The sequence below is a fragment of the Maylandia zebra genome, unplaced genomic scaffold (genome assembly GCF_041146795.1).
Source record: "Maylandia zebra isolate NMK-2024a unplaced genomic scaffold, Mzebra_GT3a scaffold11, whole genome shotgun sequence".
Taxonomy (NCBI): Eukaryota; Metazoa; Chordata; class Actinopteri; order Cichliformes; family Cichlidae; genus Maylandia; species Maylandia zebra.
In genome coordinates this window covers 8,177,168-8,190,716 of record NW_027490041.1, presented here as the reverse complement: position 1 = coordinate 8,190,716, position 13,549 = coordinate 8,177,168, and the positions used below count along the sequence as shown (strand labels likewise).

Here is a 13,549-nt window from a genome sequence, read left to right as displayed (position 1 = left end):
CTTTGTAAAAGAGGACACGAGATCCTCTCTGAACAGCACATTCATATCAAACACAGGACTGAACAGGATATACTGAGTCTGTGCTGTTTTCATTGTTACTTGCTGAGTATTTTTCCAGTGTTTGAAATGTGACTCAAGTCTGATTCTTCTACTGTGTGTGAACTCTAAGCAGCTGCATTAAACAGCTGCTTTTCAAACCAGGCTCAATCCTATGACTCTGTGAATGTAAACTTTTGTCACCTGCATGAATAACAATCCTTGATCTAGTCAGGACTGCAGTGCTCCTGTGATCCCAGCTTATAGATGGAGGCTAGCATGAGAGGCTCAGCAGCTAAAGCAGCACACCTGGGTCTCCCAGCCTATTAAAAGCAGCCCTTTGCTTCACCTGCTTCACTAAACATTATTATTATTATTTAAGCAGAGTGGTGTGATTCATGTAGGCATTGCTGTGTGACAGGAGGACTTTTCTTGAAACAGCTCGTGTGACGTGAGCTGACGTAAAAACAGTGATGTTAGCTTGATTCTCTTGGCTAAAACTATTTTAAAAAGAGGGTCAATCATGCAAATCTGCCAATAGAAGCCAAAGTTACAGCCCCTCAGAGTTTAAAGAGAAAAGGCCCGTTTCCAACACTCGGTTGTGCAAAGGGAAACAGGCCCACAGTGCCTGAGTGTGTGGGTAATTCTTCAAATAATATTCAAAAGCAAACATTTTGAAGCATGTAAATAAAATTCAATCATTTCTGCTCTTCAATACCTAAGAAATGAAAACTGGCAGATGGTCCCAAAATGTGAAACGCCTGGCTATCTGTGCATTTAGTGCTGCAAGTTTTCACTGTTTACCTTCAGAAGCATAAATCTCTGCACAGATAATGTTCATATGTGGATTCCTGGTTTTCTGCAGTTAACTGTGACCCAAAGCGTATTTTTAAAGTGGTTCCAGGCAATAAAGTCTAAAAATAAATACATCTACTTCCTTTTTCTGTGTTCCAGCCTCAGTGACTCTGACACAGTGCTGTAATATTTACACCTCTGATGAAAGCAGAGTTTGTAGTTGCAGAGAAATACTCGACTCATTTTGGGCATTTACGAGCAGGAACCTCAGAAAGCCCCTCGCTGCTTCACTGGTTAAGAAGCAAAGCAAACATTAGTTCACAGTGATGTTAATTAAGGCCCAAAGTTTAGGAACGAACGTCAGCACTTCACTAATGAATGTAATGCTGATTCATGTGCTTGTTTTGTAATGTGCATGTTGTGCGTTGCTATTTCCCATATTCTTTGGCACTGATAGATGAAGAGTCTCAGGCAGGACCGAGGCTGCCAGCTGCTGACAGTGAGCAGGGAGAGAGCAGCAGAAGCTGGGCAAGAGCAGGGCACCTTCAGCCCCCTTCATCAGTCAGAAATCATTTGGGTGTCTGTGTGAAATGTCTGATTTTTAAAATCTTTTTGTAGACATATTTATTAAATGTTTAACAATTATATAGAAGAAAGACAATGTAAAGAACAAAACATGACAAAACAAAAATGAGTTGAAGTTATGAACTGTTTCTGAGAGACAAATAACACCAGGATCCTTTTTGTGTAGCTGACAGCTGGTAACTGTGCAGGGGCGGGTCTAGCAAAGTGTTGCCAGGGGGGCAGGTAGGGCATTAACAGGGAGAGGGGGGCACAAAGACATACTTTTCTTTCTTGTTCTCATTTAAAATGTCTCACTTTTAATAAATAATTATCTGAATCTTACAACAAACGTTTTCATCTGATGTAAAATGTATAGAAATCCATTATTGTACATAGTCATTTTTTAGGGTCCCATCATAATTTCTTCAGAAGTAAGTACTGCATATGATGCCAGTGTTTCCCACATTTTCTAGATTCTGCACCAGTACTGTGTGTAAAATGCATCAAAAAGTCCGTTTGATTCTTTCTCAGCTGTCTTTCTGTCTCCTTTCACTTTTTAAAGGTTGCCATGTTAGAAAACATATTTTGCCCTGCCGTGCTGTTTATTGATGTGGCAAATGAAAGGTTTATGAAAACATATCTAAATCTGTCATCAGTAATCAGCAATGATCATGTCTCACCTCTAGTCTCTGTCTTAATGTCAGGTTTTCACCGTGTGTTGTAGATGTTCAGGAGGTTAACTCGACCAACAGTCTACTTCCTGTTTAGAATAGCAGGACAGGGAGGATGGTGCAGGTTTAAGTTTATTAGACTGATGCATGTATACCAACAAGACAGCGTCCATCACTGTGACAACAGCGTTTGTTTTCATTCAAAGGCTTCATGGTTTTTCCTTTAATACCTGGGGGGCCGGTCTCCAGTCAAAATGCCCGGGACCATTTTTTGTCCCAGTCCAGCCCTGGTGTCAGATCTGCATGCAGTGTCAATGAGACGATCAACAACAGATCAGACAAAACACTCAGGCGGACACTCCTCTGTAGAAGGAAACATGGAAAGTGTGAGGTAATCAGTGCACAACATCACTTTGTATTTCAGGCTGTTTTTATATAGAACTTCAGCACCAATGTAAAAGTTCTGGTTTGAGGAAGATGAAGAACATTTTCAGGAAGGATGCCGTCTGCAAGCAGAGCTGCTTGAACCTCAGCGCTGAGGTCCAGACTACTTCCTGTGAAGCCACGTGATGTAAATCTGCTGCTGTAACTTCACAGTTTACTGAAGCTAAATGCAACGTTACCATATAATCTGTTTTCAACAAAGGTTTCACTCCGTCCGGTGTTGATGGAATGATTCAGGCCGTACTCGTCAGGCTTCCCGTCGACCACACGCATTTCAGTCACAAACCCCGTGACTGACAACAAGGGAAACAGCAGAAGAAAAGATGTGAAAAATACTGGATGATGATGATGGAGGATTAACCGCGGTGGCTAAACTGTTTCCTGTCTTTGTGGGCGTACTCACAGGGAAGTTTCCAGGCACGTCAGTCTTGGTGGCTAAAGTCTCCATTTTCCAACATGTATCGCTACAGGTGCAAAGACACAACATTAATCATCAGTGTAAATATTTTAATGCTGTCCAAACGGTGTTTGCTTTGTCTGTCCTCTCGCACTCACAGAGGAAACGAGGACGCCACCTTCAACCCATCTTCAGTTGGCTCAACCATGGCCGGACTTCCTGTTGGCTTTGTGACAGCAAACCACTTGAAATGAGAGCAAACTGCAGTCAAGCAGCACTTACAGCAACCTGTGGACACGCAAATGGAAAGCACTGAGAATCATACAGAAGCATAAGAGCTGTTTATGGTAACGTGTGTGTGTGTGTGTGTGTGTGTGTGTGTGTGTGTGTGTGTGTGTGTGTGTGTGTGTGTGTGTGTGTGTGTGTGTGTGTGTGTGTGTGTGTGTGTGTGTGCACATTAATAACACACTGATGTATGTTAGTTTGATTTATGCTATATCTGAGAAAACAATTGCAGAATTTTACATCAAAGTTTCCAAAGCTGATGTTTTGTTGTTCACTCTGTTTTATATTCATATAGTTTGTTGTTTTTAAATCAGTGGACAAAATAAATATTATCACACAAAATCCAGGGTGAAACATAACCAAATAACCTAAATGGTGAAGTCATTATAGAAGTACATGTTGCAAAGGTCAGCCTCCTGTATAGACTGCTAAACTGTCTGGGGGGGCCCTGCCTGTCCTCGTTGGATAAGCTCCACCCCTTTTCCATAAGACGGAGACATTTGTATGAAAATAGATGGGCAGTAAAATAAAAAATATTATGGATGACTCTGTAAATCAAAGTCCGCCTGAGGCAGAAGCAGAAACCATGAGGAGCACAGCACCACTCCCAGAAGGGCACGAAGTGAAGCCATAGCTGCTGAAGAGTGAAGACGTGATGATGGAGGAGATCACAGATGAAGATCTGCTGCCTGCTGACTCTTTATATAGAAGAGTGAGACTATCTCCCCACCAGCAGCTGCACTTATACAAACCCCAGGTGCTGGGATGGCTTTGAACATGTGACATTTTCTGCAAACACATGGACAGTTTCATAACCACAAAGATTATTCCTGCAGCGGCAGAATCGTATCCACTGTGTGAGAGGTGAACGTCAGACAGTTCTTAGAAAATGTAGTTTCTCTTTAAGCTTTTAACGTCTCTTTTACCCCCATTTGTCTAAAACTACTTGACAGCCCTTCATGTCAGAGGTTTATTACCTGTGCAGGATGGAGCACATGGTCTCAGTCAGGCTGGACACGATCACTCCTACAGGAAGTAAATGTGATTTTATTTCACCTGTGAAATGATGAAAAACAGCAGAATAGCTCACGCTAACAAACGGGTGTTGAAATGTTTCATTTTCTGCTGTTTCACAGGTCAAAAAGGGCGTCGAAGCAAACTGAAGCTGAGCTGCTGCTGCTGTTGTAGTGCAGCATCTGCTGTGTGCTTCATCAGAGAACCTTCTGTACACAGCAGACAGAGGCTGCTGCCACTGAAGTCCATCTGCTAGAGAGCTTTAAACACTGGTTATTGAAGTGGCTTTGATGATACTGATACACAGTCTTTGCTGCTGTCACAGGACAGGGATCCACCAGGGAGTAGTTGTCAGGATAAAGAGCCTTCGCTTCTCTAAATATAAACTGGATACTTGTAGGAAACTTTGGGAAGCAGCATTTTTCCTCATATCGTCTAAACTGAAGTTAGCTCAGGTGCTTCTTCCATACTTGCTCTGCAGAAAGCCAAAGAGTTTGGAGCTCTGCAAACATTTGCAGCACAGCTGGATGTTTGTAACTTTGGTCACCTCTGTATCATCCCTCAGATTCTTTCTGCACAGCTTTGAAACCATGACAGCACGAGTGATGCTGAGGAGACGTCCAGTTTAAACAGACCTTTATTCCTGGAACACAAACACATGAAGTGATGCTGCTAAAGAAGAACATTTAATCGCACTAATGAATCAAGCATCTGTTTGTCTGTCAGTCTGTCAACAGTTCCTCTGATCGACTTCAGACTTGGTGGGTGTTTTGTTTTTGCAGCGGTCAAAGTCGATCAGCGTGTTGCTTTGTCTGCTGTAAATCTGCCTGTACAAAGGGAAACATGCATGTTTTAGATGCAAACTCACAACATGGCTGCATTTTTGTGATTATGTGTATTTTATATTGATTTATTCTATTATGTTTTGTATATGAATCTTTACAAGTGTGTCGATACAAAGGCTTGATTAAAACAAAGGTCTCAGCTGTGCTGTTAGGGATGCTCTCATATTTGTTTCAAATGTAATAAATCAAAGGATTTCAGGCTTTTCATCCTTTTTATTTGTTTGGTTCTAACAGCAGCTGGATAAAAACATGCAGGTGATGAATATAATTGTGTGATATTATGAGCATTGTGAATAAAGAAAGAGCAGAGATAGTAAAAAGGAAACAGGTGATGGACGTGAGATTTTCAGAACAAAAGCTCCTCAGTGAGACGATCACCTGGACACAAGGTCAGGCAGCTGGGACTCATCTAGAGAGCAAAATGGAAAAGTGATCTGTGCAGAACATCACTGTTGATTGCAGTTATTTACATCAGACTTCTTCTCTGAGATAAGAGCACCATTTGTGGGAAAGATGACAGTATTTCCAGGCTGGATGCTGTTTGCAGGGAGAACTGAATGAAAGTCTCCTGCACCTCAGCGCTGAGGTCCACACCTGTGAACACAGATGAGGTCAATCTGCTGCAGCACGTAGAGCTTTACTGATCAGCAGGTTCAAAGGATTCAGCAGAGCGTAGAGTCAGAGCTAAATGCCACATCACCATAGAGTTTGTTAACAACAGCTTTCTTTGCCCTTTGTCTCGATGGACTGAATCAGGGATACTCGTCATACTTCACCTCAACCACGTCACTGAGAGACCCCAGCCTGACACAGCAGCAGAGATGATGAAAGCAGAAACAGCAAACAGATGCTTCAGTTGTGTTTCTCTCTGTGTGTGTGCGCTCACGCCCACTTGTGTGTGTGAACTTTCCACGTACCTCAGCTTGTTTCTCCAACATGAGCCATCAGGGCTGAAAAACATCACTAACACATGAATTCTTTCTCTTTTTGTTATCACCTGTGATCATGTGTCTCATGTTTCTGTCATTCACCAGTTCTTGTATAGTTACGTGTAACTAGACTTCTGTGGGACGTAAATGATTGTTTTGTATGCAGATCTGTACAAAGGATGGAAACACTTGATTACAAAGGAGATCTCAGCTGTGTTGTTGTGGATGGACTTCAACGTATTTGTTAAAAAAGAGAATAAAGCAAAGTGTTTTAGCTGTTTGGGAGTTTTTGTTTGATTCCATTCAGTTTTATTTCTATGGAGTCAAATAATAAGAAAGGCTCTAGAACAGCCCTGAGTTTGTCCAGGTGACACTCCTCTGAAGAACAAAGACAAAGAGGAAGAAGGGGATTCGTTTTCAAGTCTTGTTTCTTTCAAAATAAAAGCTGAGATGTTTTGGAAGCATGATAATATTTCAGCCAGGATGCCGTCTCCAAGGAGACCTGCACCTCAGCGCTGAGCTCCACATCACGCCCTGTGAAAGCACAGATATAAATCTGCTGCAGTGAGAAGAACTTTACCCAACACAAGTGTAGAAGTAGACATTTGACTTTACCTACAACCTGTTAACAACAAAGCTTTCATTGCCTCTGTTGTTGATGTCATGTAGGACTAATCATACTTCACATCAGCCATGCACACGTCAGAGGATCTCCAGGCTTTCAGTAATAAAGCCAAGCAGATGATGTGAACATAGCAATAGTAAAACATGCATCATAATCAGCTGTATGTGTCGACTATGTGGCACCTCAGTCTTGTTGGCATGAAGAAAAGTTGTGTAACATGTAGCATAAGGGCTGCAAAGACATCATGTAGACAGCAGTCGTCTGTTAGTCGTAACGTATCTCCTGTTAAAGAGTTAAATGTGCGTTCTCCATCTCTGTCCTCTCACAGCTCGCCGTACACCAACTCCAGCTGTGGTAACCATGGCTGTGCCCATCAACACGCTGAAGCTGAGACGCCACCCGTCACTATGGCGACTCCAATAGGGTTACCGGTCAGCTGTGGACGCATGAAAGGAAAACAGCAGAAACACAGACATGTTTACTGGAACATTTCCTATTGACAGCTTTATGGAAAAGTGGGTTTAAACACTTTTCTATGTTTTATTTTGTTTATTTATGGATTTATTGTGAAAGGAATTTCAAAGGTTTAATTTGACCTTTCCCCTGTTTTTCATACAGACTGGAGACGAATGGATGGTGCTTTCTTTGTTTGTCTAAAGATAATGAATAAAACTCTACACACATCTTAAACCACCCTCCTTTCTATATATTTTGTTATATAAATGGAAAGTATATAAGACACAAACTGAGCTTATATGATACTAAGGACCCTGGAGGTCAGTCCACCTTTATAATTCAGCACAGCCTGGAGTCTCTTAGTCAAGCTTGTTTGTGTTTTCTGTGAGGAAGTTTTCAGCAGCAGCTCTTTTCTTGGATGTTGGTTCCCTTTGTTTCCATCCTCTGTTAAGATGTTTCAGTAATGTTGAGGTCTGGGGAGGCCAATCCATGGCTGACGTCCTGTGATGCTGCATTAGCAGTTTGTTCATAGTGAAAAATGAAGCCACTGCCAATCAGACATTTGCACAGTGGATCAACTTCTGATGGTACTGTCCTGAATTCCACACCTATAATATGTTTGCACATACTGATGAATATGTGCAGCTGATTTTCAGTCCAGTTCCTGTGTGACAGACGCCAGTCTTTCTGCCTGTGTCCTTCCTTAACAATAGAGCCATCCTTCCACTGAGACTGTTTCTGATGAGGCTTCACTGAGCAGTAGATGGATCCCTCAGCTCATCTAATCGTCCTATTTCTAACACATGACTGTCAGAAACTGTTAATCTGCTGCAGCTCTTTAACTCCTCCACTTCTTTTTTTGTAATCTCTTAGTTTCCTCATCTTTTAAGGTGGCACTGCACACCAGATCCAAAGTCAACATGCTGTTATATAATGGAGTTGAACCTGTAATGGAGTTTGATTTAAACCAATCAGCAATTAAGTGAATGATGATGAGCAAAGATGGTGGAGGTGGTGGATGAAGACCCGGACAGCTGTGGTTGGCTCCTCGTATAGAGCAGAGTGAGGTTGTGTTTGCACATTATTATAAAACCATGTTCACCATATATTTTAGCTGCAGACAATAACATGATTTCTTTGCTGTGGTGATTTTATTCCACTTTGGTAAAATGGAAAACCATCATTTCTTGCTGTAATTCACACATTATTCCAAGAGCCTCAACACGAGCCTTGTAGTCCGACCATATATAGACAAATCAATAGTTGTGTTTGTAACAGCTCATGAACATGAATCGTTCCACATTACTTTAAAATCATTGCAAACTAAACTGGAATAAATGAGTGTTTATATATAGTTTTGTCTCAGCTGTTCATACACAGTGTTTCAGTTCTTATCAGAGTCCCACCGTCTCACTGTGGTGAACCTTTAGCTCTGTTGTAAGCGTGTTGTTAGACCAGGTTTCCCTCATTTAAAAATAATCTCTCATTAGAAATGGACATGATGTCTAAGACATAGAAATGCTTATTATGGGTTCACTTGATGTCACTGAAAAGATGCACATGGGTAACGTGCAGGCCATCCAGCTCCGAGGTTTATCTCCTCACCTCGAGTCTGCGACACTCTCTCCGTGTCCTCTCAGATAAGGGCGCGCACATTTCTGCACGATCTTCTAAATTACAAAGAGCGATTCACAAAACAGAAGCTCACAAAACACTCATCACAAACCAAAAATGGCTCCACTGAGCGTCAAACTGTCACCAGAATTTACTGATAATCTAAAGACTCACAGAACTCATTTTGTCTCATTGTGTCTTAGTTTGAGACATAAGTGCATGATCATAATACTGTGTAGTTAGATGAGACAGAGCTGATGCTTGCTCTTAATTATCCTCTTCATGTTTCCCGAGCCTCAGCAGTGGAAGCTACCATGGATAGAAAGACTACGACTCATCTTAAATCTCAAATCTTTGTCTCCAAAGAGCTGCTGATGTGTCCGATATGATCCACAAGCTTAAACTAGGATTATAAGTGTGTGCAGTGATGTGTGTGAAACCTCTGAGGACTCACACGTGTGTGCTTCAGCCCACACACACATATGAAGCACTGCGACCTCACACAGAAGTGTTTTACACATCCAGCCTGAATCCTGATCATTTCTACAGTTTATTAAGTTCAGCTTCACCTGAACATCAGTGATGAAGCTGCTCTGACTCCATCACAGCTCACAGCTGTTGGAATGAGTCAAACAATGAAGAAGGTTCAGAAACAGCTGATGATTTTACAGAAACATGATGCAAACATGAGAATGGACACATGATTTTTTATTAACAGACACCGTTTATGTTTCACTGTGCATGACGTCATCAACACTGACACCAGGGGGCGCTCATCACCAGCCTGAGGAAGTGTGATAATGGGGGGAGACGCAGTGTTGTGTGTACTGCAGTCGGACAGAAGGAAAAACTTCCTCCTGAAAACATTTTCATCCTTCCCAAAAGTGTTTGAGTCAAATGTTACAAATATATAAATACAATAAAACACAGGGTCTTACATAAAATTAGTGATGCAGTTGTGCACTGAGCACCTTTCCAATGTTCCTTCCTCAGATGAGTCCAGCTGCTGAACACATTAACATCTGTATGTAAATGTAGCCGAGAACCAACCTGAGCACTGCTGGGAAAATACAAAGGCAACCATCAAAGTGCTGTATTATCTTATTTATTCTGAATGTTGACTTAGATCCACACCACGATTTATGAAACTATAGAACTAAAATAACAACAATCGTCTGCTTCTTTAAAATTTCTTTCATTACATCAAACCAGTGAAAACTGAAAAAAACAAAGAGCTGTTAGCATGTTCAGACCAACTTTGAGACAGAGACTGTAAAGTTCTGCACTTTAAATCCTGCCTGTGTTCCTGCAAATGATTCACACTGAAAGTATCTTAGTTTAGTATTGAGTGAGCCACAAAGCAGCCTGATAGCTTTAAAACAGGAAAAGTAAATGAAATTGACAGTTTCAGTGTAGCTGGATCTATTATTGGGGGGTCATGACCCCCGTAACCCCGCCTGGTCCTGAGGTCAAATCCACCATCTTTGTTTCAGTGCTTCATGTTCTCCCGTGTTTGTGTGCGTCCTCTCCGGTACTCCGGCTTCCTCCCACAGTCCAAACACATGCAGTTAGTGGGGTCAGGTTAGCTGTGAGTGGTTGTGTCTCTGTGTTATTCCACCTTAATCAATGACTTCCTGTTAGCATGAAGTGCTTCTGTAGGACTGATGTCATTTTCATGGTTGGATCATTTAAATGAAGCTGGACTCAGATGCAGAAAATAAGCTGATTGATCATTAATGAATAAAGCTGGTCAAACACATCACGTGGACACATGTGATTGTGTGTTGTAGTATTGATCCCAATGCTGGTATCAGTCCTGGATCAATAACACTGGATGGATGCGTTCAGCATGGAGCCCTGAGCTGTGTTACAGACAAACATGGAAACTGACAGGTCTGTGTCATTCACAGTCTGTAACACTTCTAAACAACAGAGGCTGACCCAAGTGCCTCAGAGCCAGGCACGCTCACATCACAGCTCTCTAAATAAGCCAGTTTCAAAATAAGAGCTGAAAGCTGTGTTTGCTTGTGTTAGCTTATTATTGTGGAGACTAACATTCAGTGATCATGTGTTCAGACTCATAATGATTACTCTCAGAAATCCTGATCTTTGTATTTACTGTGTGTTGGATCAATAACTGAGATTCATGGTATCACACAGCTGTGCTGCTGCTGATGTCAGCACATCTGGAACAATACGAGGTATCTGCTACCAGACTGAGCAGGACGTGAGACCTGTGGACTGTTTAAAGCTGTCCCTCCACAGCTCACTCAGACCTGATCCACACCTCAGTGATATTCTCTGACTTCCTCAGTAGAGACAGAAACCATTCAGATCTGGGACCATCAGCTGACTGATGATGTCACACAGACTGTGTTTTTCAGGAACAGTGATTCTGATGTGAGCCTGCTAGCTGACAGCAGACCTGATGAAAGCACATGTTCACATCTGTGAGGACAGACTGGACTCTTTGACTGCACCTTGGTTCTCCTCAGAGGTCTGTACAGGAGCATGTCCACCCCCACTGAAGATCTCAGTCACTGTGAAACATAGAAAGCTGCTTGTGTGGCCTCTGCCTCACATGTAGATACAGCTACAGGTTTCTCTGTCAGTCAGACTGAAACAGTGTCCTGATGCTGCATCATTCAGCTCTGTGCCCCAGTCAGCATCACTGGGAGCTACCAGTGTTTCTGCCCTTTTCCTGTAACACTACACTCAGCACAGGCTCAGCTGGTATCCAGTGTTGGACTTTGGCTTCAGCTGCTGTGATAGATCATCTAACATAGATCAGCTCTGCTACATGTTGTTAGATAAGTGCAGCTGCTGTCATGTCCTGATGTTTCTCTGGCTCAGCAGCTTCTCCATCAGAGGTTCACATGGAGCTGATCCAGTATCTCCAGTAACTGTGTTCTGTGCCTCACTGGTTCATCCTTCTGTCTGTGTGACGTCAGTCAGATGTTGAAGTTAAACTCTGTAATCTTCACTGTGTCACAGAGTTCAGTGAGTCCCGTTATTCACAGTATCAATCAGATCATCAGAGAACAGCTGATCAGCAATCAGTGGTGCCAACAGCGCCTCCTGTGGTGAGAGGATGCAATAATGCAATGTAGCATTTTTCCACTCAACACTTGCAGTCATGGAAACTGTCTGTTGGATCTGTGTGACGTTGCTTTCTTGGTTAGAGTTCCTCACAAATGTCCAGATGATTCTTCTAATGAGGCGTCGACCATGTTTGCAGCTCTTTGGAAGAAAACGTCGCCCTTTGCCATCCTTACTTTTCTTTGACTTCTTCAAATGCAGCTGAACTCCAGCTGGTATTTTCTTGGACTTTGCAGCTGTTTCTGGTCATCAGTTCATTCCTGCAAACCTCTGAAGCTGAACAACAATGATGCTGCATTGCTGGCTGATCCCAAAAGGTTGATTCTGTTCATCTGGACGTTTTCAGAAACGTTTGCTCACTGATCAGGTGACTTCTTCAGTCTCAGCTGACTGCAGCTTTACAAGCTTACAAACAGCACATTTGCACAATGACTGAAAGCAGCAGCACCTGATATATATGATACTAATATAATACATATACATATATAATCCATACTAATGATGAAGGAACTGAGCGCACAGTCCATTGTTCATTCAGTGAACTAGTCAGTTTATTTTGGGCCTCAGAAATGCTCACTCTGTTTGTACATCACTGTCAGCAATAGACTCATTCTGCTGTGTGGACAGGAACACATGTGACATCACTTCCTGTTTGTTTGTGACTGAAGAAGTTTACAAGGAATCATTTAGAAGAGTTTCAAACATCAACTGATTGAATCCATGAATCTGAAAACGTGTTTGTGAGTGAAAGAGACAGACATGTACAGACTGAACTATCTGTTCAACAGTCAGAGTGTTTCTGTAACAGGAGACACTCTTTACACTCCACTCAGCACAGGGACACTGAGCCACCAGACCAGACCATAAACCCAGGATAAAGAGTTTGAGTGAATGTGGTGTTGAAGGTGTGGAGGTGGATCAGAGTGTCAGAGGAGACTCTGTAGAAGGACAGAGTGCCAGCAGGACAGTCCACATACACTGCTGCTCTGTTAGAGACAGAGGAGGAGGAGGAGGAGGAGATGGATGTTAGTCTGTTATTGTGCCAGACACAACGAGGACCATCATCAGAGCAGCTCAGACTCCAGGACTGATCATTGTGTCCAAACCAACAGTCATTACTGACTCCTTTCCTTCTGATGCTTCTGTAACTCACTGATATATCAACGTCTCCTCTCCACTCGACCTCCCAGTAACAGCGACCAGTCAGACCATTTCTACACAGCAGCTGAGGATGAACATCAAATCTGTCTGGATGATCAGGATATGACTGAACCTCCTCCACACGTGTCACCTTCCTGTTGTTGTCAGACAGTTGGAGCTCTGTGTTCACTGTGTTTGTGTCGATTGTGAGTTGACAGGAATCTGATGGAGAGAACAAACACAATCCAGCTGCAGTTATTGATCCATCATCTGTTCATTGATTGACACTTTGATGATGACTCCTGACATGATGAAGATGGTTGAATGTGTGCTGCTTTGTTTTCATGAATCCCATTAAAAACACACTTACACTTCCTCAGACCTGGTCTCAACCATCGGACTCCAGCAGGCTCCACCCTGAAAGGAGGAGGGGGGTCAGAGCAGCACAGTCAGCATGCACACATGGACATTACATGGCTCTCACACACACACTGTTACACACTGAGCTCAAAGCTCGGCTCCACTGTTTTATTCAAAGAAATCTACATTTATTTATCAGCACATTTAAAAACAGCTTGAGCCAAAGTGCTGCACAGAGTAGAGAGAAAATAGGAAACATACACAGTAATGACTAT

The 13,549-nt window shown here is 42.4% G+C and overlaps 2 protein-coding genes across 2 annotated transcripts in view; both read right to left on the bottom strand.

Annotated features, from left to right (window-relative positions):
• The window catches only part of LOC112433555 (protein NLRC3-like), a 286,257-nt gene that overhangs the window by 23,845 nt on the left and 248,863 nt on the right, over positions 1-13,549 (bottom strand). The window lies entirely within an intron of this gene.
• LOC143416063 (uncharacterized) overlaps positions 3,062-13,549 on the bottom strand; it is a 32,150-nt gene continuing 21,662 nt past the window's right edge. The window contains exons 5-6 of the mRNA XM_076881433.1: positions 13,285-13,331; positions 3,062-3,195 (exon numbers count right to left, since the gene is read on the bottom strand). Coding sequence (XP_076737548.1) covers positions 3,062-3,195; positions 13,285-13,331 — 181 coding nt within the window. The remainder of the gene's footprint in view (positions 3,196-13,284; positions 13,332-13,549) is intronic.